Source organism: Fimicolochytrium jonesii (assembly GCF_025526975.1).
Source record: "Fimicolochytrium jonesii strain JEL569 chromosome Unknown EV422scaffold_4, whole genome shotgun sequence".
In the NCBI taxonomy this organism is placed as follows: Eukaryota; Fungi; Chytridiomycota; class Chytridiomycetes; order Spizellomycetales; family Powellomycetaceae; genus Fimicolochytrium; species Fimicolochytrium jonesii.
The window spans coordinates 361,208-376,382 of record NW_026515671.1 but is presented as its reverse complement, the minus strand read 5'-3'; the positions used below and the strand labels follow the sequence as shown (position 1 = coordinate 376,382).

General features: G+C 56.8%; 7 protein-coding genes across 7 annotated transcripts; 3 read left to right on the top strand and 4 right to left on the bottom strand.

The window, feature by feature from the left end:
• Nucleotides 1–1,142: 1,142 nt before the first annotated feature.
• On the top strand, nucleotides 1,143–1,385 carry EV422DRAFT_489330 (ankyrin repeat-containing domain protein; the record flags this gene model as incomplete). Its single annotated transcript, XM_053067439.1, has 1 exon — nucleotides 1,143–1,385. A coding segment is annotated over one exon (243 nt), but the record flags the coding sequence as incomplete, so codon positions are not given.
• Nucleotides 1,386–2,298: 913 nt separating this feature from the next.
• Nucleotides 2,299–3,163, bottom strand: EV422DRAFT_504134 (uncharacterized protein; the record flags this gene model as incomplete). Its single annotated transcript, XM_053068412.1, has 4 exons — nucleotides 2,299–2,477; nucleotides 2,544–2,613; nucleotides 2,704–2,929; nucleotides 3,132–3,163. 4 exons carry the CDS (start codon nucleotides 3,161–3,163, stop codon nucleotides 2,299–2,301), a joined length of 507 nt encoding a protein of 168 aa, XP_052927951.1.
• Nucleotides 3,164–3,172: 9 nt separating this feature from the next.
• Nucleotides 3,173–6,413, top strand: EV422DRAFT_518775 (uncharacterized protein). The gene has a single exon (XM_053069554.1). The coding sequence runs from the start codon at nucleotides 3,301–3,303 to the stop codon at nucleotides 6,127–6,129; it is 2,829 nt and encodes a 942-aa protein (XP_052927950.1). The 5' UTR covers nucleotides 3,173–3,300; the 3' UTR covers nucleotides 6,130–6,413.
• On the bottom strand, nucleotides 6,414–7,499 carry EV422DRAFT_518774 (uncharacterized protein). Its single transcript, XM_053069553.1, has one exon. The coding sequence runs from the start codon at nucleotides 7,365–7,367 to the stop codon at nucleotides 6,561–6,563; it is 807 nt and encodes a 268-aa protein (XP_052927949.1). The 5' UTR covers nucleotides 7,368–7,499; the 3' UTR covers nucleotides 6,414–6,560.
• A 175-nt stretch (nucleotides 7,500–7,674) lies between these two features.
• On the bottom strand, nucleotides 7,675–10,150 carry EV422DRAFT_576542 (uncharacterized protein). Its single transcript, XM_053073235.1, has 2 exons — nucleotides 8,129–10,150; nucleotides 7,675–8,047 (listed from the first exon to the last, which is right to left on the bottom strand). The coding sequence occupies exons 1-2, from the start codon at nucleotides 9,901–9,903 to the stop codon at nucleotides 7,855–7,857; spliced, it is 1,968 nt and encodes a 655-aa protein (XP_052927948.1). The 5' UTR covers nucleotides 9,904–10,150; the 3' UTR covers nucleotides 7,675–7,854.
• A 1,334-nt stretch (nucleotides 10,151–11,484) lies between these two features.
• Nucleotides 11,485–13,149, top strand: EV422DRAFT_305405 (ribonuclease H-like domain-containing protein). The gene is made up of 3 exons (XM_053066122.1): nucleotides 11,485–11,820; nucleotides 11,935–12,784; nucleotides 12,874–13,149. The coding sequence occupies exons 1-3, from the start codon at nucleotides 11,750–11,752 to the stop codon at nucleotides 12,961–12,963; spliced, it is 1,011 nt and encodes a 336-aa protein (XP_052927947.1). The 5' UTR covers nucleotides 11,485–11,749; the 3' UTR covers nucleotides 12,964–13,149.
• EV422DRAFT_305383 (uncharacterized protein) lies at nucleotides 13,115–14,777 on the bottom strand. Its single transcript, XM_053066121.1, has 2 exons — nucleotides 14,206–14,777; nucleotides 13,115–14,121 (listed from the first exon to the last, which is right to left on the bottom strand). The coding sequence occupies exons 1-2, from the start codon at nucleotides 14,637–14,639 to the stop codon at nucleotides 13,335–13,337; spliced, it is 1,221 nt and encodes a 406-aa protein (XP_052927946.1). The 5' UTR covers nucleotides 14,640–14,777; the 3' UTR covers nucleotides 13,115–13,334.
• Nucleotides 14,778–15,175: the final 398 nt, after the last annotated feature.

The window sequence follows — 15,175 nt, the reverse complement described above, 5'->3', positions numbered from 1 at the left end:
TGATGGGACGCTTCCTGGTGGCGTCAAATGGCTCGTGTGCCTCGTGCGAGTTGAGACGGAGGGACGAGACCCGACGCGTTTTTGCGCTGGGTGTCCAAGGGCTGCCCAACGGTGAGCGAGAACAACCCCCAACCCCCCCAGCATACCCAATCACCCAAGCCGCATCCGTGTCAGACTCTCCTCCGAACCCAGCAAGGAATAGCAGCCCTCTTACAGGACGTATTCGATGTTCTGAGGTGTTCCGTTTCGGTCCATAGGTAGGTGAGATTTCTCTCGGGCAAACGTGGCTTTGTCCTGGCGGAAGTGCGAGGGGTTGAAGATTGCCCGACGGAAGGGGTGCAGAGATTAGCGGGTTTGTCTGGCCTCGCGTGCTTCTGCTTTGAGTGTCTTTGAGTATGCATGGGCATGGGTGTGATGGGTGGATGGGGCAACATCTGGAGGCATCGGACATGCAGTGGCTCGCGTGCTTTCTATTTCTGGAGTGGGATGGGAAAGCCACGTTTCTTAATGTTCCTTCTATGCAGTTGTGTTTGCAGTTAGTGCACTTCGTCGCAGTGCTCGACTCCACCGCTCCACTCTTCCTTCACCGGTGCATCCAGACAATGAAAGTGAAACGTCCCACCCGGCACCCCATCGCGGTGTCATCACCACCACCCGCAGCGCAGTCCCTCCACGTCCACCTCACCCAACTTGGCCAAGGAACTACACCAGCCAACTCGCCCATGGACATAACCGCTAGCGTCGAGTCCATCCCCATCTCGACGACCTCGGTGCGAACGACGACGCCGAAGAGGAAAGGGTATCAGACAACCAGCGCAGGCAGCCCGTTGCGGGTGGTTGCGGGGAGGGTGGGGAAGACGCGGAAGGAGGCGGGGAGAGGGGGAGAACGGGGGGGTTCAAAGACGCATGCAAAGCGACATGGGGCTGATAGACATTCGCCAACATCACCACCATCAGCAACCTCCTCATCATCATCATCCCACCCACGCCCACACCACCGCGCAACCACCAACCACCCCTCCCCAACACTAGCCACCGCCACCCGCCGCCACCTCGCCCTCTTCAACACCCTCCTCACCGCCGCCGCCGCCGGGCAATCCCCCACCATCACCTCGCTCCTCTCCGACCCCTCGCACGCCCTCGACCCGGACACGCAAGACCCCGCCGGCCGCACGGCCCTCCACTTTGCCTCCGCGGCGGGCCACGCAGACACGGTGCACGCGCTCCTCGCCCACGGCGCCGACACGACCGTGCAGGACGTGAACGGAAACACGCCGCTGCATCTCGCCGTCGTCAGCAACCACCTCGACGCCGTGCTCGTCCTCCTCCGCGCCAACGCCAACCCCGCCGCGACCGACGCCCGCCATCGCACCCCCGTGCAGCTCGTGCAGGCGCGCTTGGGGCTGATGACCGGCCGCGCGCAGAGCGAGACCGCCGGCGAGCTGATCGGGGAGCTGAGGAAGTTGGTCGAGATATTGAGGATCGTGACGGCGAGTGGGGGGGGTGGGGCGGGTGGGGCGGTGAGTGCGGGTGCGCCGTCTCCGCAGGCGTCCATGTCGCATCCGACGTTGTTGGATCCGAGGTTGCTGGCGATGCGCTTGGCGGGGGTGACTACTTCCGAGGAGGTGGTGGATGTCGTGGATGATTTGAGGGGGTTGTTGGATAGTTTGGAGTTGGATTGAAAGAGGAACGAGGGAACAACACGGGAGGGTTTTCTTTTTTTTTTTTTTTGGAGGAACTTGGGTTATGGACGGCGTTTGGTGGACAATAACGACGTGTTTTATGGATTTTTTTGTTTTGCATTAGCACATTTGTCATAGCAGATTGTATTGGAGCGAAACTCGTAGTGAGCACTTTATAGAATGGGGGGGTTGCCTATAGACCCATAAAAGTGCAGCTCATTTCCCCACAACTGTTCTGCGTTTTTGTTTGACCGATTCTATGTGGCCGTTCCGCCATTTCTCACATTCGCGTGAGGGTCGTCTGGAGGTTCGCAGCGCGCAGAATCCAACACCGATACGCTCAGTTTTGATGTGGTATAAGTGACCCCGGGCGTCGTTCGCAGTCTCAGACTCCATCAGCAGGTCGAGTTTGATAGGTCGGCTTCACGCTCATCCACCAGCTTGCAGCTATCCCATCATCCAGCGGCATCTCTTCGCCATCGACGGCTGAGAAACCTTCCTCTGATGTGCATCCAATCACCAATCTCACCAATCAACGCCAGCCAATCATTTCCAAAAATTCCTCCATCTTTCTTATCCCTTCACCGCAAGCGATACGCCAATCATCTCTGTCTCTCTACGTCTCCATCCCGAGTTTCTCCTTCATACTCGCGACATCAGCCTCCTTTGCACCCAGATCCCGTTTCTTTGTCGCTTTCGTCGTCGAGTAGTATAGTACGATCAGGTACCGGCCCATGATATTGAAACCGCTGAGGTGATCGCATGCTGATTTGGCGTCGAATATGTCTTCGTAGACTGTAGGGAATCGTGGAGTCACTAAAAAGGAGCAGCGGGGGGGTTGAAAAAAGGGAGTTCACGTACCGACAAATGCTGTTCCTTTCGTGTCTGTTGCGGTTCCTACTCTTATTTGTCGGATGGGACCGTATTTACCCTACAATGGAGAAAGGTACGATTAGCGTTCTTGAATCCCTCCCCACTCGCCAAACACCCAACCGGAATCCTGTCGTCGGAGGATACTCACGAATAGGTCATACATGTCCTCAGCAGTAATCTTGAACGGCAAGTTGCGAACAAAGAGCACCCGGTTGACTTCCGGAGGCAGGCGCACTATAAATTCGGCATCCGAAGTCGACGGTAAGTACCATGTTCGAACGAGCTGGCATCTGGACCTGTGGCCAATGGGGTAGGTATGTAGGTCGACTGCTAGGACTGTTACCGTTTGCGCGACTTTTTGCAGCCATAGCCATCTTGAGAGGTTAGCAGGGTGGTTAATCGGGCTTCGGGAGAGCGGAGCGGTGAGAGGAAGATTCCCAGGCAATGAAGGGTGCGTTTAGCTTGTCCAGAGAGAGAGCAGAGGGCTGGGACCGAGAGAAGGAAGAGCCGGAATAAAAGGCCCACGTGCCGTCATGTGACCCAAATTAAATCGCTCGCCTGTCCCGCCTGTCGGACCTTCTGCGGGACGCCCGTCGTTCCTTTCTCATTGTGGCTGTCCAACATCGGCGCTACGAGCGAGGTGTCAGATTTCTGCCATCCTACAGGAGTTCCTTCCGAGGGGAACATCGAAGAGGCCAGAGCAGAGTTCTCAAAATTGAGTGAGGAATTATAGCTTGCGGGAGAGATGGACACACAGAGCGGGACGCACCGCATCTTCCAAAGCTCGCCAACCCCACCCGCCGTGGAGGACGAGGCTTCCTTACGGGGACGAGGAGGTGGGAGTGCCAGAGGGCATAGTGCTGGCCCGGGACGCAGCGGGGACAGGAAAGAAGCGCGGAACCCGGCAGGATACCATCATACCTCGAATCATTCAAACTATCCGGAGAGCGGCGCTTTTTTCGAGAGCAGGACGGAACACGACGACAGGAGAGATTCTCGTTCAGGTGGATACACCCCACAACGCAGTAAACACCCATACGACGGGCATCATTCCCGACGCGACGATGAGCCCCGGTTCCACATCAATCAAGAGCGTGCTTCACAAATTCACATTCAGGAGCCTGCTTTACAGATTCCCACAAGTCCCCTGGAAAGCACTCCACGCAGTCAGAGGATCGATCACCGCATCCGCAATCAGCGCGTTGGTGACCCTACTGTCGTACCCAATCGACCCTGTCGATGTGGAGGTTATCATTGGAGCATGTACTGTCCCATGAGGAGCCAGCGCGGACGCAGCAGTGTTGCTCAGGAACCACGCACCTATCAACCTCCAACAGAGTCTCGATATCCGCCATATTTTGGAGATGATGAGCCGGACGACGGGCCCTCTAATGGCCATGATGGACCGGACGGGCCACAGCGCAAGCGACGCCGATTCGATGAGACGAATGGGAACCCATATAATCACCTTCGCGGTGGTCACACGCAGCTTTCAGATGATGTACCAGTGAAAAGCGAACCGATGGTAGAGGCGGAAATTGTGGTGGCCAATGCGCCCCCCCATCTGGCAGCGACACAATGGAGCATCAATTCGAATCCACCTCCAGCTAACGATGTTCAACCTCGCCGAGTAGTCGAAGTAACACCACAGCCTCGGCCACCTCAAATTTGGCCATTCGTTGGTGTCCCACCTCAACCTCGACCAGTTGTCGAATCGTGGCCAGTTGTCGAACCTCGTCCAGTTGTCGAATCTCGGCCGGTGATTGAAGCTGCACCTGTGCCGCCACGGCCAAAGGCAGACCCACCCTTGAACGATGCACGACTGGTCAACGCGCTGGACACCCTGCTGACACAGCACCATGCGTTGCAAAACATTCGGAGCACAATACCTACCTCGACACCTGTTAGGAACCCCGTACATACAGCCGAGCCGATCGTGCAAGTCCCATCGCGCAATGCGCAGCGTCGGGACAGCGAAAGGGCGGAAAAGCCGGTGGAAGTAGATTCTGACGACATATCATCTTCATCAAGCGAGTCGGATTTTGAAACGACGGACGTGGAAAAGATCAACCTCAAACTGGAAAAATACCGATCGCATTTCCTGCTCCACAGCGAGAAAGCGCGGCAGGCTTCGAAAAAAATGTCGCGCTTGACAAAGTGTTTGGCGAAAGCGGCGTCGAGCGTGGTTAGTACACCCGTCGCTAGCACACCAGCTGTGCGTACACCGACCGTTAGCGAGGCACCCGTCGGGCCAATAGATGTACAGGAGACGGCAAAGAAGAAGAAGCGATCGCGGGGGCCGCGGGGGCACTCCAAGGGAGGGAAACCGTCGGGCGAGGAGAGTGAAGATACTCCGGCAGCGCCCACGCCGTTACCTCACGAAACGAATGGAAACCGAGTCGAGGATCAAATCCTGAATACAACCTGGCAACCAAAGTCGAGTGACACGCTGGATGTTCTGTACGGACTCAATATAGTGAAGGGAGGCGATCTAGGTCGCAAACCACGGTCATTATTACTTCCGAGAGAGGGCATGGCGCACAGTTTACGCGAGACGGTGATCACGTCGACTCTGGATGGGAACCTCCATCTGTTCAATCGCAAGTCGAAGGAGGCTATGTGTTCAATACGACATGCCGAGTTACGCAATTACTGGGCAGAAGATATGGCGTGGGTCGCACCGGACATCCTCGCTGTTGCAGCAGCACCATCGGGGTCTGCGCAAAATGGCGTCAGAGACGGCACGGTCGTCCCCCACCAGATCGCACTACTGTACGATTGCAGCGTCAAGAAGAGCAAGTTTACATACAGATTACAGCATCTCGTCCACAACATGCCCCACGACCGCGGCCCCTCGATCATATACCCCTTCTCCAACAACAACAACCGCGTACACTGGCTCACCGGAGGCATGGACAAGAAGCTCATCCTCTGGAGCTTCGACGGCCCGTTTGCGGGCGACCTCGACGGCTCCAACTACACCCGCGTCAACCACATCTCCGTGCACACCGAGCACACCAGCGCGATCCAGGGCATCTACTACAACCCGCACAGCGAGATCCTGTACACGGGCGGACAGGACTCGCGCCTGGTCGGGTGGTCGCTCACCAACCAGCGGAACACGCTCCCGACTGAACGCGTCGACGGGCGGATCCGCGACATCACCGGCATCCCAACCCAGCCGCACCTCATGCTCGTCGGGTTCTCCACGATCACCAAACAGTTACGGCTGTGGGACGAACGCGTCAACAAGTTCGTTCTGGAGTTTGGCATGGGCGACGCCGCCGATGACGCCACCCGGTACATGCACCCGGACGTGCATCACGGCGGCTACCTCGTCTCGATGGGCTCGACGCGCGCGGGCAGGATCGGGATATGGGATATGCGGCATGTGGGCGTTGAGCGCGCGCCGACGCAGCAGATTGATGTGGGGCATACGAAACGGGTGCTTGTGGCCAAGTTTGATGTGTGGAGGAAGAGGGAGACGCTCATTTCGGTTGCGAGTGATAATTCGTTGATCTTTGCGGATTATCTGAGGAGGGGGGATGTGCGCGTTGATGGGGTGGCGGGGTAGGAGTGAGAAAGGCAGGAGGAAAATTAGCGGTCACTGGGTATTGTGTTGAGCTTGGGAGGAGCATGCGTAGACGGCACTTGGCAGATGTCAAGCGCGCGTGTTTTAGGGCCGCGTTGGTGCGTTCTTCTTTTGGGTGGCTACGTCGGCACGGCGTGTGTTGCGAATCTAGATTTAGAGCTTGTAGCGTATGTAGCGCCGAGGGCTTGGGAAGCACTAGATTGTTGTTTGCGGATGCAGCACACCATTTTCCGTTGGGGCAATCAAATTCAATGATTGGTGCACATAAAGATAAAGAAAAGTCGAACCCGCGATAGATACAGCATTTTACAAAGGGGGAGATTGTAAACAACGGCATCCGGAGTGGTGGAAAATGATGAACAAGCAGAAAGAAAGCCAAGGTGCCCATCCCCAAAAAAGATTAAAAATCTTATCTACGACGCACTCGCGAGATTCCTCCCGAACAAATTGAACCAGCTCTGTGACCTCTGCGTCTGCAACGGCGGGGGCACCGGCGCTGGCGGTCGCTGCTGCTCGCCCGTCTTGATAGGATGACGCGCCATGTCGAGTAGTCCTTTCGCCAACGCTCTCATGCTTGGCGTCTTTGGCAGCATTTTGTGGTAGCCGCGGATTGGGGCGGATGTGGATGCGGATCGCGGCGGGTGCGTCTGCGCTCCGTCTTTCTCTCTATGCCCTGACGTGCCAGAGTCTCTAGGAGGGGGATGAACCTCCTCCTCCTCCTCCGGCTCATCAACACATCCCCCGTCATCATCAGCCGCTCTCGCCAACGCTTGCGTCGGCGCGCCCCAGTTCTGCAACGAGTACCGCTGGAACGGGTTGTACTCGTGGGGATGGTGGTGTGAGTGGGAGTGTTTCGTTTTGTCGATCACCGTTGCGCGTGCAGATGCAGGTACCGCCGTCACATCACCACCGTCCTGCACGACCGGCAAGGCCATCCGCCCAACCACAACCAACTCACTAGCGGTATAAACGACCCCGCCCCGCCGACTCCTCGCCAGCAACCCAAACGCGGCTTCCACCCACTCCCTATCGCAGGCAAACCAGTCCTCGGTATCGGTGTCGTCGTCGCCTCCGACGGCGTCAAGACGGGCGGTGAAGAGTTCGTGGAGGAGGGGGTCGGAGAGCGCTGGGTTGTGGGAGATCGCGGTGTTCCCAGGGGAGGGAACGGCGGAGGGGTCGTGCGAGATTTGAGGCGGGATGTCGATCATCATGGCTGGCATTCGGGTTTCTTTCGCCAGTTTTATTCACTGCTTTTGTGGGGCCTTTTTGTATAGATCATACATCGAACATATTTCTTTGTGGGGAGGGGCTCGGCTTTTAACTGCCGGCGCACCCGCCGCGCGATAAGGTGGAATGAATTCGCTAAAACCCAAAACGCTCGCTGCTACGTCAATAGATCGTCGGTCAGGTGAGTGAAAGCATGTTAAGCCAAAGAGTTTGAAGCTTGAGTCAAAAGTCCGACCGTGAGTCAGCGTGTTTTGACGGCACCTTGATCTGAAAATGACAGCACCCATGGCGGGCGACTCGGAGGCCAACTGCGTTCATTTCTATCATTACGGGAGTCCTACCTATGCTATGGATATAGCTAAACTCGAAAAAAAAAAACGTCTACCTGACTAATCCTAGTCCTCCTACATGCTGCTATCATCTGATCTATCTTATCCCAAGCCACATTCGAACCATCATCCCCCATCTTCAGCTGCCCCATCACGACATCCGTCTCCCGGTATTAGGCGGCGCAAGCGGCGGCATAGCCGCCGGGTCGTTAATAATAATAGCGATGGACGATTGGCGGCGAAGGGGCGGCGGGATCGATGCGGTTGAGTTAACCGTAGCGGGTATGATCTCGCGTTTGCAGACCGGGCAGAGGAGGGCGTGGTGCAGGAGCCAGGGGTCAATACTAGAAAACATGTTTGCAGACAAATGAGAGGGGCCAAACTCGAACGAATCGTCGGGAAACGCGGCAGCTTGCGAGACTTACCACGTATCATGAAAGCAATGCCTGCAGGGCAACTCCCTAACCCGACACCCAACCCCAAAATTATCAATACAGATCGCACAACAATCCGTCGAGATCGGCCTCCTGCCTTCCTTCTCCTTCTCCTTCTCGCTTTTTTCCCCCGCACCATCATCACCCGCATCCCCCTTCTCCATATTACTCGCCAGAAACTCCCCACCAAGCCCCTCCTTCGCCATCTGCACATCCACCGCCGTCAACACCCTCAACGGCAACTTGATCCGCTCCACCATCATCTCCCCGTCATGCGAAATCACCACCCTCGCGAGGTTCCGCGTCGTCTGCCCGCTGCCGCCGACGCGGTAGTCGATCCCCAGCGCGTCAAACATGCGGTTGTGCAGGAGGACGAGGGAGGCGCCGACGGCCATGGCGCCGAGTGCACCGAGGATGAGGCAGGCGGCGGAGACGAACGCGTCGCCCCAGAACGTCGGGTTGAAGCCGTCCCAGTCGTGCGGGTAGTGGCGGGGTGGTGGGGCGGTGTCGGGGGTGTAGTGGTTGTTGGGGGTGGGTTCCGAGCCGACGTTGGATTTCCGGTTTTCGCCCGCTTTGGTGGCGTGTTGGGTGAACACTTTGTCGGGTGCGGAGTATTCTATCATGGCCGGGACGGCTGTCACACCTACAACTTTGACACCACCCACGGCGGTCTCCTGCGCAGCCTCTCTCAACAGCCCTCCATCCCGACTCGTCACAAACAGCGCGGGGATGCTAACATCCTCCGCGGGTTGACCGTCCACCGTCTGCATCTTGATGAGTGCGTCCGGGTGGGCGCTGGAGGCGACGTTGTAGATGATGGCGCCGGCGAATCCGGCTGTCTGCGCGTGGCGGACTTTAGTGTCGAATGGGCAGGAACCGCGGGGGAGGAGGATGAAGGGGGTGTTGGGGGTGGGTGCGTGTGGGACGGCATGTGGTCGCGCCGCGGTCGATTTAGGACGGGAAGAATCGCTCCCATGTCGGCCGCCATACGCTCCTTTCTCTCCCCGTTCATCATCTTCCAACCGATTGCCAACTTCGTCGTTCATAACCTCCCTGTTCCTCACGCCACCCACCTCATCCCCACCCATATCCTCCACCCCCCTCATATCAAAACTAAACGGCACACACCCATTCAGCCGCTCAATGACGACCATCCTAACCACCACACTACTCTCAATCTTCCCCCCAAAAAACGCCGGGATCGCCGTGATAGACGTCGTCTTTGTCGTATGCACGTAGTTGTTGGCGGCGACACGGACCCGCCCGTCGGTGGTGGACGGTGACGCGATCTGGACGGTGATATTGACGACCCGGTATCGGTTTGCATTCGCGGTGGCGCGTACACTCCCTGTACTGGTCGGAGGTTTCGCGCCCTCGGCGAGCCGTACGCGCTCAGCGTCGAACCCGCGCGACGAGGAAGCGGGTTTGGTCGTGGCGCCCAACCACTCCGATCCAAACGCGCCACGGGGTTGCAGGAGCAGGAACACGAGGCCGGCGATGACGAGGGTGAGCCAGATGCGCGCGAGGGTAGTGGCCGAGGTGGAGAGGCAGATGAGGAGTTGGGTGAGGCGTTCGCGGCGGTGTGGGGTGTGTGGGTGGGGTTGGTTGGGGTGAGGTGGGGGGCGCGAGGACAAGGTGGGTGGTGGGGAGGGGGTATTGGTGTTTGAAGTGTTGACGTCGGGAGAAGGCGTCCCGACGGTGGTCGGGGGAGCCGAGGCGGGACGGGAAGGCGGCCGGAGGGTCGCCATTTGGGGCGTTTGGGGCATACCTTTGCCTGGTATGTGCTCCGTGGAGATGTCGTTCGTAGCACTTTTCCCGCAATGTGCGAAGCTTTCCCTTGAATTGATTCTCGTATGACTCTACGTTTCAACAAGAGCGGAGAGAAACTTGTCTGGGAAACAACTTGGAAAAACCACCAGAACTTGGTTCTTCAAGGGAAGGCGAATTCGGCCACGAAAAAGCGCCGAAGGAGAGAAGGCAAGACATAAACGCATGAATGCGCGACGCACAGATATCCTACCCTATCTTAAATCCGTACCCGCCCGTAAACGCCACGTCCGAACTCACCCGTCATGTGCAGAAAGTAAACTCGCAATAAGGTCATCTTGTGGCAACACCTTTGATATAGGAACAAGGCATTAGGATGACAACCTACCCTGCGCTTGTTGATAGTGTGATCAAAAATAGCGTTTCGGAGATTTAACGAAGTCGGAAGTGGCACTTTGTCAAATTGACAGCGCGTCACCTGTTAAAAAGACGCGAAGGCCCTCCCACGATGCGGGGAAGAGTCAATCTGGACAGCAAGCGCTCCGAGTCAGTTCCCTTCCGCTGGCGTACAGCAAAGGAGTCCCGTGCTGAGGCCGCCGGATCCATCTGTTTAGCTGAACCGTTTTCATCTGTCTTATCTTTGTGAATCCTTAATTGGATCGGTTATTGCAGCAATGAGAGAACTCATGCCCCACATGGTTTGACGGGAAGGACCAGGTTCGACGTGGGGTAAATCAATACGCCATATATTCCAAGAGCGAGCGCCTGGTACAAAAGAACACCGACATTCGCATGTATATACATTACGGGGGAAGTTGGAGACTACATCAGTCTACGTTCAATACGTCTTGTGAAGTAATGCTTGTCCGTATTCCACATGGGATAGTAGGGACACCACGGAGTTGCAACCTCTCCATGTGTGAACCGTCCCTCCCCCTCTACGACTCCTAATTCTTTGGCTTAAAAGAAGCACCCTTAAGCGTCTGATTCCCATGCACCGCAATCTGCTCCGGGTCCTTATCCGCCAGCAAATCCCTCCGCTCAGCAGCACTTTCATTCTCCTCCGCGCCTGCCTTCTTCTTCGATTTGTCGATATAAGGTGAAGAAGGGGATGGCGGGTTGCCTGGGACACTCCGAGTGGCACCCTTTTGTTGCTGTACTTTGGCGTTGAATTCACGCATTTCCTTCTCGATTGCGTCGGGGGTTATGGGTTTGTCGTCGGAGATGAGAGATGGGGTGGTTGTGCAGAAATGAGGGGCGCGGTGGGTGATTCGTAGTGGGGATAGGCGTAGTGCTGCTGGTTGGTGCAAGGACGTTGAGTAGGCGATGCGGAATATTCTTGACGAGGAGGACATTGTGGTTGTGGGAAGCGGAGAAATGATCTCGAGGGCAGTGATGAAGACTAATAAGCGCTTCGTGAAAAGGCTGTCGGTTGAAGCTGCGAGAGGATAACCGACGGATACACAGTAGGAAGTGCGTGTGCGAAAGGGCCGCTCGTTGGGGGGGGACTCTTGAAGGCGCTGGGGGGAGGATGAAGCAGGAAAGGGGAGGTTGAGGGAAAGGGAGGGAAAGGGAGATGGCGATGACGACCGTTCGATCGGGCGGGCGCCCGCGCGTTTTCGCTCACTCCGGAGACTATCTGTATGTACAAGACCCGCTGGAACGTTGGAAACAGCTGGAACGGGCCCCCGCCAGGACGACTTCCCACTTACAAGGATGCGACCACCCGCAACAGCTGCTGCTGCTGCTGCTCGTCTCTCAAATCCTCGCTGCTTGTCGCCGCTTCCTCCCACCACCGCCCTCTGTTGACTCGCAAGCCCAAAACGAGTATCTTCACTAACAACAATGCCAAAGTCCGCAAAGGTAAAGTTCTACGCCGTCAAGCGGGGCAAGCTGCCCGGGGTTTACGATACCTGGTATGTGCCCCACATCATGTTCTCCGGCTTTCCGCCCTATTACACTGTCCTTACATTCACGGCGAAATTGCTCTTATTTTACGCGTGAGCCGTTCGACTCATTCTCCTTCGTAGGGAGGCATGCAAAGCCAACGTGGATGGATTCAGCGGAGCTGTGTACAAATCCTTCAACTCTAGGGAGGGGGCGTTGCAATTTGCTAGGGTCCAAGCATCGGGACCGGGATCGAGTGTAGGGGCGGTGGCTGTCAAAGAGGTGGATAAGGAGGCGGTAAAGCAGACGTATGGCGCACCACCTCCAGGGGCAACGAAGGTTTCGTCATCATCGGCACCGGCCGCCCTTCCAACAGAGTCAACCCCTCAGCAGGAGGCCACCACCGCCGCCGACGAACAACCCGACGAAGAAACCGACGAATTCGGCTACACAGCCTCCGACGACGAAGCCTGCGCCACCATCGACCTCTCCCCATCCTCTACGGCGCCCGCTTCCAGCGCAATGATTACCACCGCTACCTTGACCACGGTGATTACCATCACGTCGGGCACACTGACGACCACCACCCTCCCCCCCTCCTCCTCCTCCTCTTTACCCCCACTCACGATCTTCACCGACGGCTCCTGCCTCTCCAACGGCACCCCCTCCGCGCGCGCCGGCATCGGCATCTATTTCGGCCCCTCCGACCCCCGCAACACCGCCGCACGTCTCCCCGGCACAACCCAAACCAACAACCGCGCGGAACTCTTCGCCGTCATCCGCGCACTGGAGATTGCGTTGGAGAACGAGCCCGGGAGGGGCGTCGTCGTGTATTCGGATTCGTCGTATATGAAGAACGGGATCGAGACGTGGGTGCGAGGGTGGATGAGGAGGAAGTGGAAGACCAGGGAAGGCAAAGATGTGTTGAATAAGGATCTTTGGGTTAGGTTGGAGGAGTTGAAGGGGCGGTTTCCTCCCAAGGGGCTTGTTTTTGTAAGTCTTGAAGTGATTTGGTGGTGGTGGTGGTGGTGGTGTTGGTTGATGCAGGACTTATCGCCTCTCTCGCTCTGTCTTGATTATAGAAATATGTACCGGCGCATGTAGGCATACCAGGGAATGAAGCCGCCGACCAGCTTGCGAACAGAGGGGCTATGATGGATGTTGTGCCATGACCCGACGCGACAACTAGGGGGTGATCGCTGACTGCGGAACCAGGGAGATCGGTTGTGGGGAGAAATTTTTTTGAAACTAGTAACTTATGTTAGGCACGTAGGATCGTGGAAAATGAGGAATGTATTGACAGGCGGTTCTCTTACGTATATATGTGGGAGACGAAAGTATGTACACAGAATGAACAGGTATCTAGAACCGTAAAACGAAAGAGGAGCGTCTCGGATAGCAGGCACCACACCTAAAATGCTACTGTATGTGCAAATGGGGAATATGAAAAGAACAACTGTACAACAGAACGATAGCGGTTCAACGAATGAGAACGACGAAAAGAAAACATAACTCAAATCAACCACCAGAGCACTCAAACGTTCTACTTCTTTCCCCTCCCACGAAGGAGCCCCCTCCAAAACCCAAACCACTTCCTCCTGCGTCTCGTCACACCAACACTCGTCTTTGACCCCACACTCTCCCTCACCGCTCCCCCTTTCCTCTCGCCCTCGGCGTCGCTCCCAACCCCACACGCCATAACATCGCCAATTTCAGTCCGACTAGACGAAAACGACCCACTCACAGGCGTCGGGCGATACACCCCGCGGATGGCGGTGTCGGCGGGGAGAGCACGGCGGCGGCGGAGGCGTCGGAAGGAGGGGGTGCGTGTTAGAGAGATGGTTGGGATGGAGGTCGGGGGCATGGTTTGAGGTGAGTGAGCGCGGGGCCGGTAGAGGAGGCGGGTTAGGTGCCGGCGGAGGGTTGGGCGGTAGCCTTGCTTTTCGGTATCGAACTGGGGTGGGTGCTTCATATCAGTATCGGTCTGAGGCTGGTCCTGATCCTGTGCATTCTGATATTGCACCTGTCGTTCGACGGTCATGGATTCCCTGATAGGCTCTGGGCGCGCATCACCAGTCTCATCACTCTGCCCATCCATCGCAGCCCGTTCTTCCAAAGCAGCAAGCGACCTTTCAGTCGGGTTCCACACCGGCGTGCCTGGGCCGTAGCGACGGAACTTGGCCCAAGTTCCGTCGGCCCACGCAGACAGTGCGGGACTGGGTGTCTCCGTGTCGAGGGATTGGGTTCGGGTGTACGGGGATGAGCCGGGGAGAAGGAGGTAGGTAGGCGAAAGGATGTCAGCGGGGGTTGGGGGTGGTGTACCGGGTGGGCTGGAATGAGATTTGGGATGGAGGTAGGAATGGGAGGTGAGTCTCGCGGACGAGAGTTGGGAGTACGGCTGCATATCTACATACCTGTTGGGCGGAACGAATTCATTCTCATCATCAAAGACATCCTCTTCATCCAGCCCAGGAGACGCATTCAAACTCAGCCCCTCCTGTTGCGCAACATGCATCGGATGCCTTCCGGATCCATCTCCCGTCGCCGAAAGTGGCCTGAAGCTCTCACTACTCCCATTCTCAATGAAAAGGAGCAAGGGCGTATCAGACCCACACCGCGAGTTCGTGGCCGTCAGCACCGACAGTCTATCCGGGCTCAGTGGCGCCGATAATGGGTGGAGGCGGGAGTAGTCATTGTCACCGCTCGCCTTGCGTTCATCTTTGAGTGACTGGGTTGGGCTGGTGGCGGAATCAGGCCCGACGCGCACAGCGGTGGTGGGTGGATCGATTTTGAGTTTGCTGAGCGCTGTTTTGCAGAGGTGCATTGCGCTGCGACGGGTTTTGAGCATGGTGTCGTGGTCGTCGGCGCGACGCTCGAGCTTGCGGCAGAGTTCTGTGTGTGATCGATATGGAGGATGTTGTGAGTTGGATGAGATGAAAGGTTGACGTTACGAGCTCAGTTGCGACGAAAGTTCCCACGGATTATGCAGAATAATGCAAATGGAGGTGAGTCCTTCACATTTCAAACCCTTACCATCCACCTGTAAGAGCAGCTCCATGCTGCCGCTTTGAGGTTGCGTTGTGTGGGTGGGTACGTATTACTGTAGGTGGGTCAAATGCAGCAAAATGGCGAATTTGCGGGATGCTCAGGGAAAAGGGACGGTTGCCGCATGTTTAAGAGCCGCTGGTGGGCGCTGGCAGTCGTTTTCCCCACGGCCCCAGTGCTCTGCTGCTCCGACACCCCGAGTCCGAGAGCGGATACATACTGACATGAGGCTGGGTTGCGCGCTGAAAGACCTTCTCATCAATCGCATAGTCGGATCCCACATCCAGCGAGTCTCTGTAATAATACCCCCCGTTTATATATTATATTGACCGCTCGCAT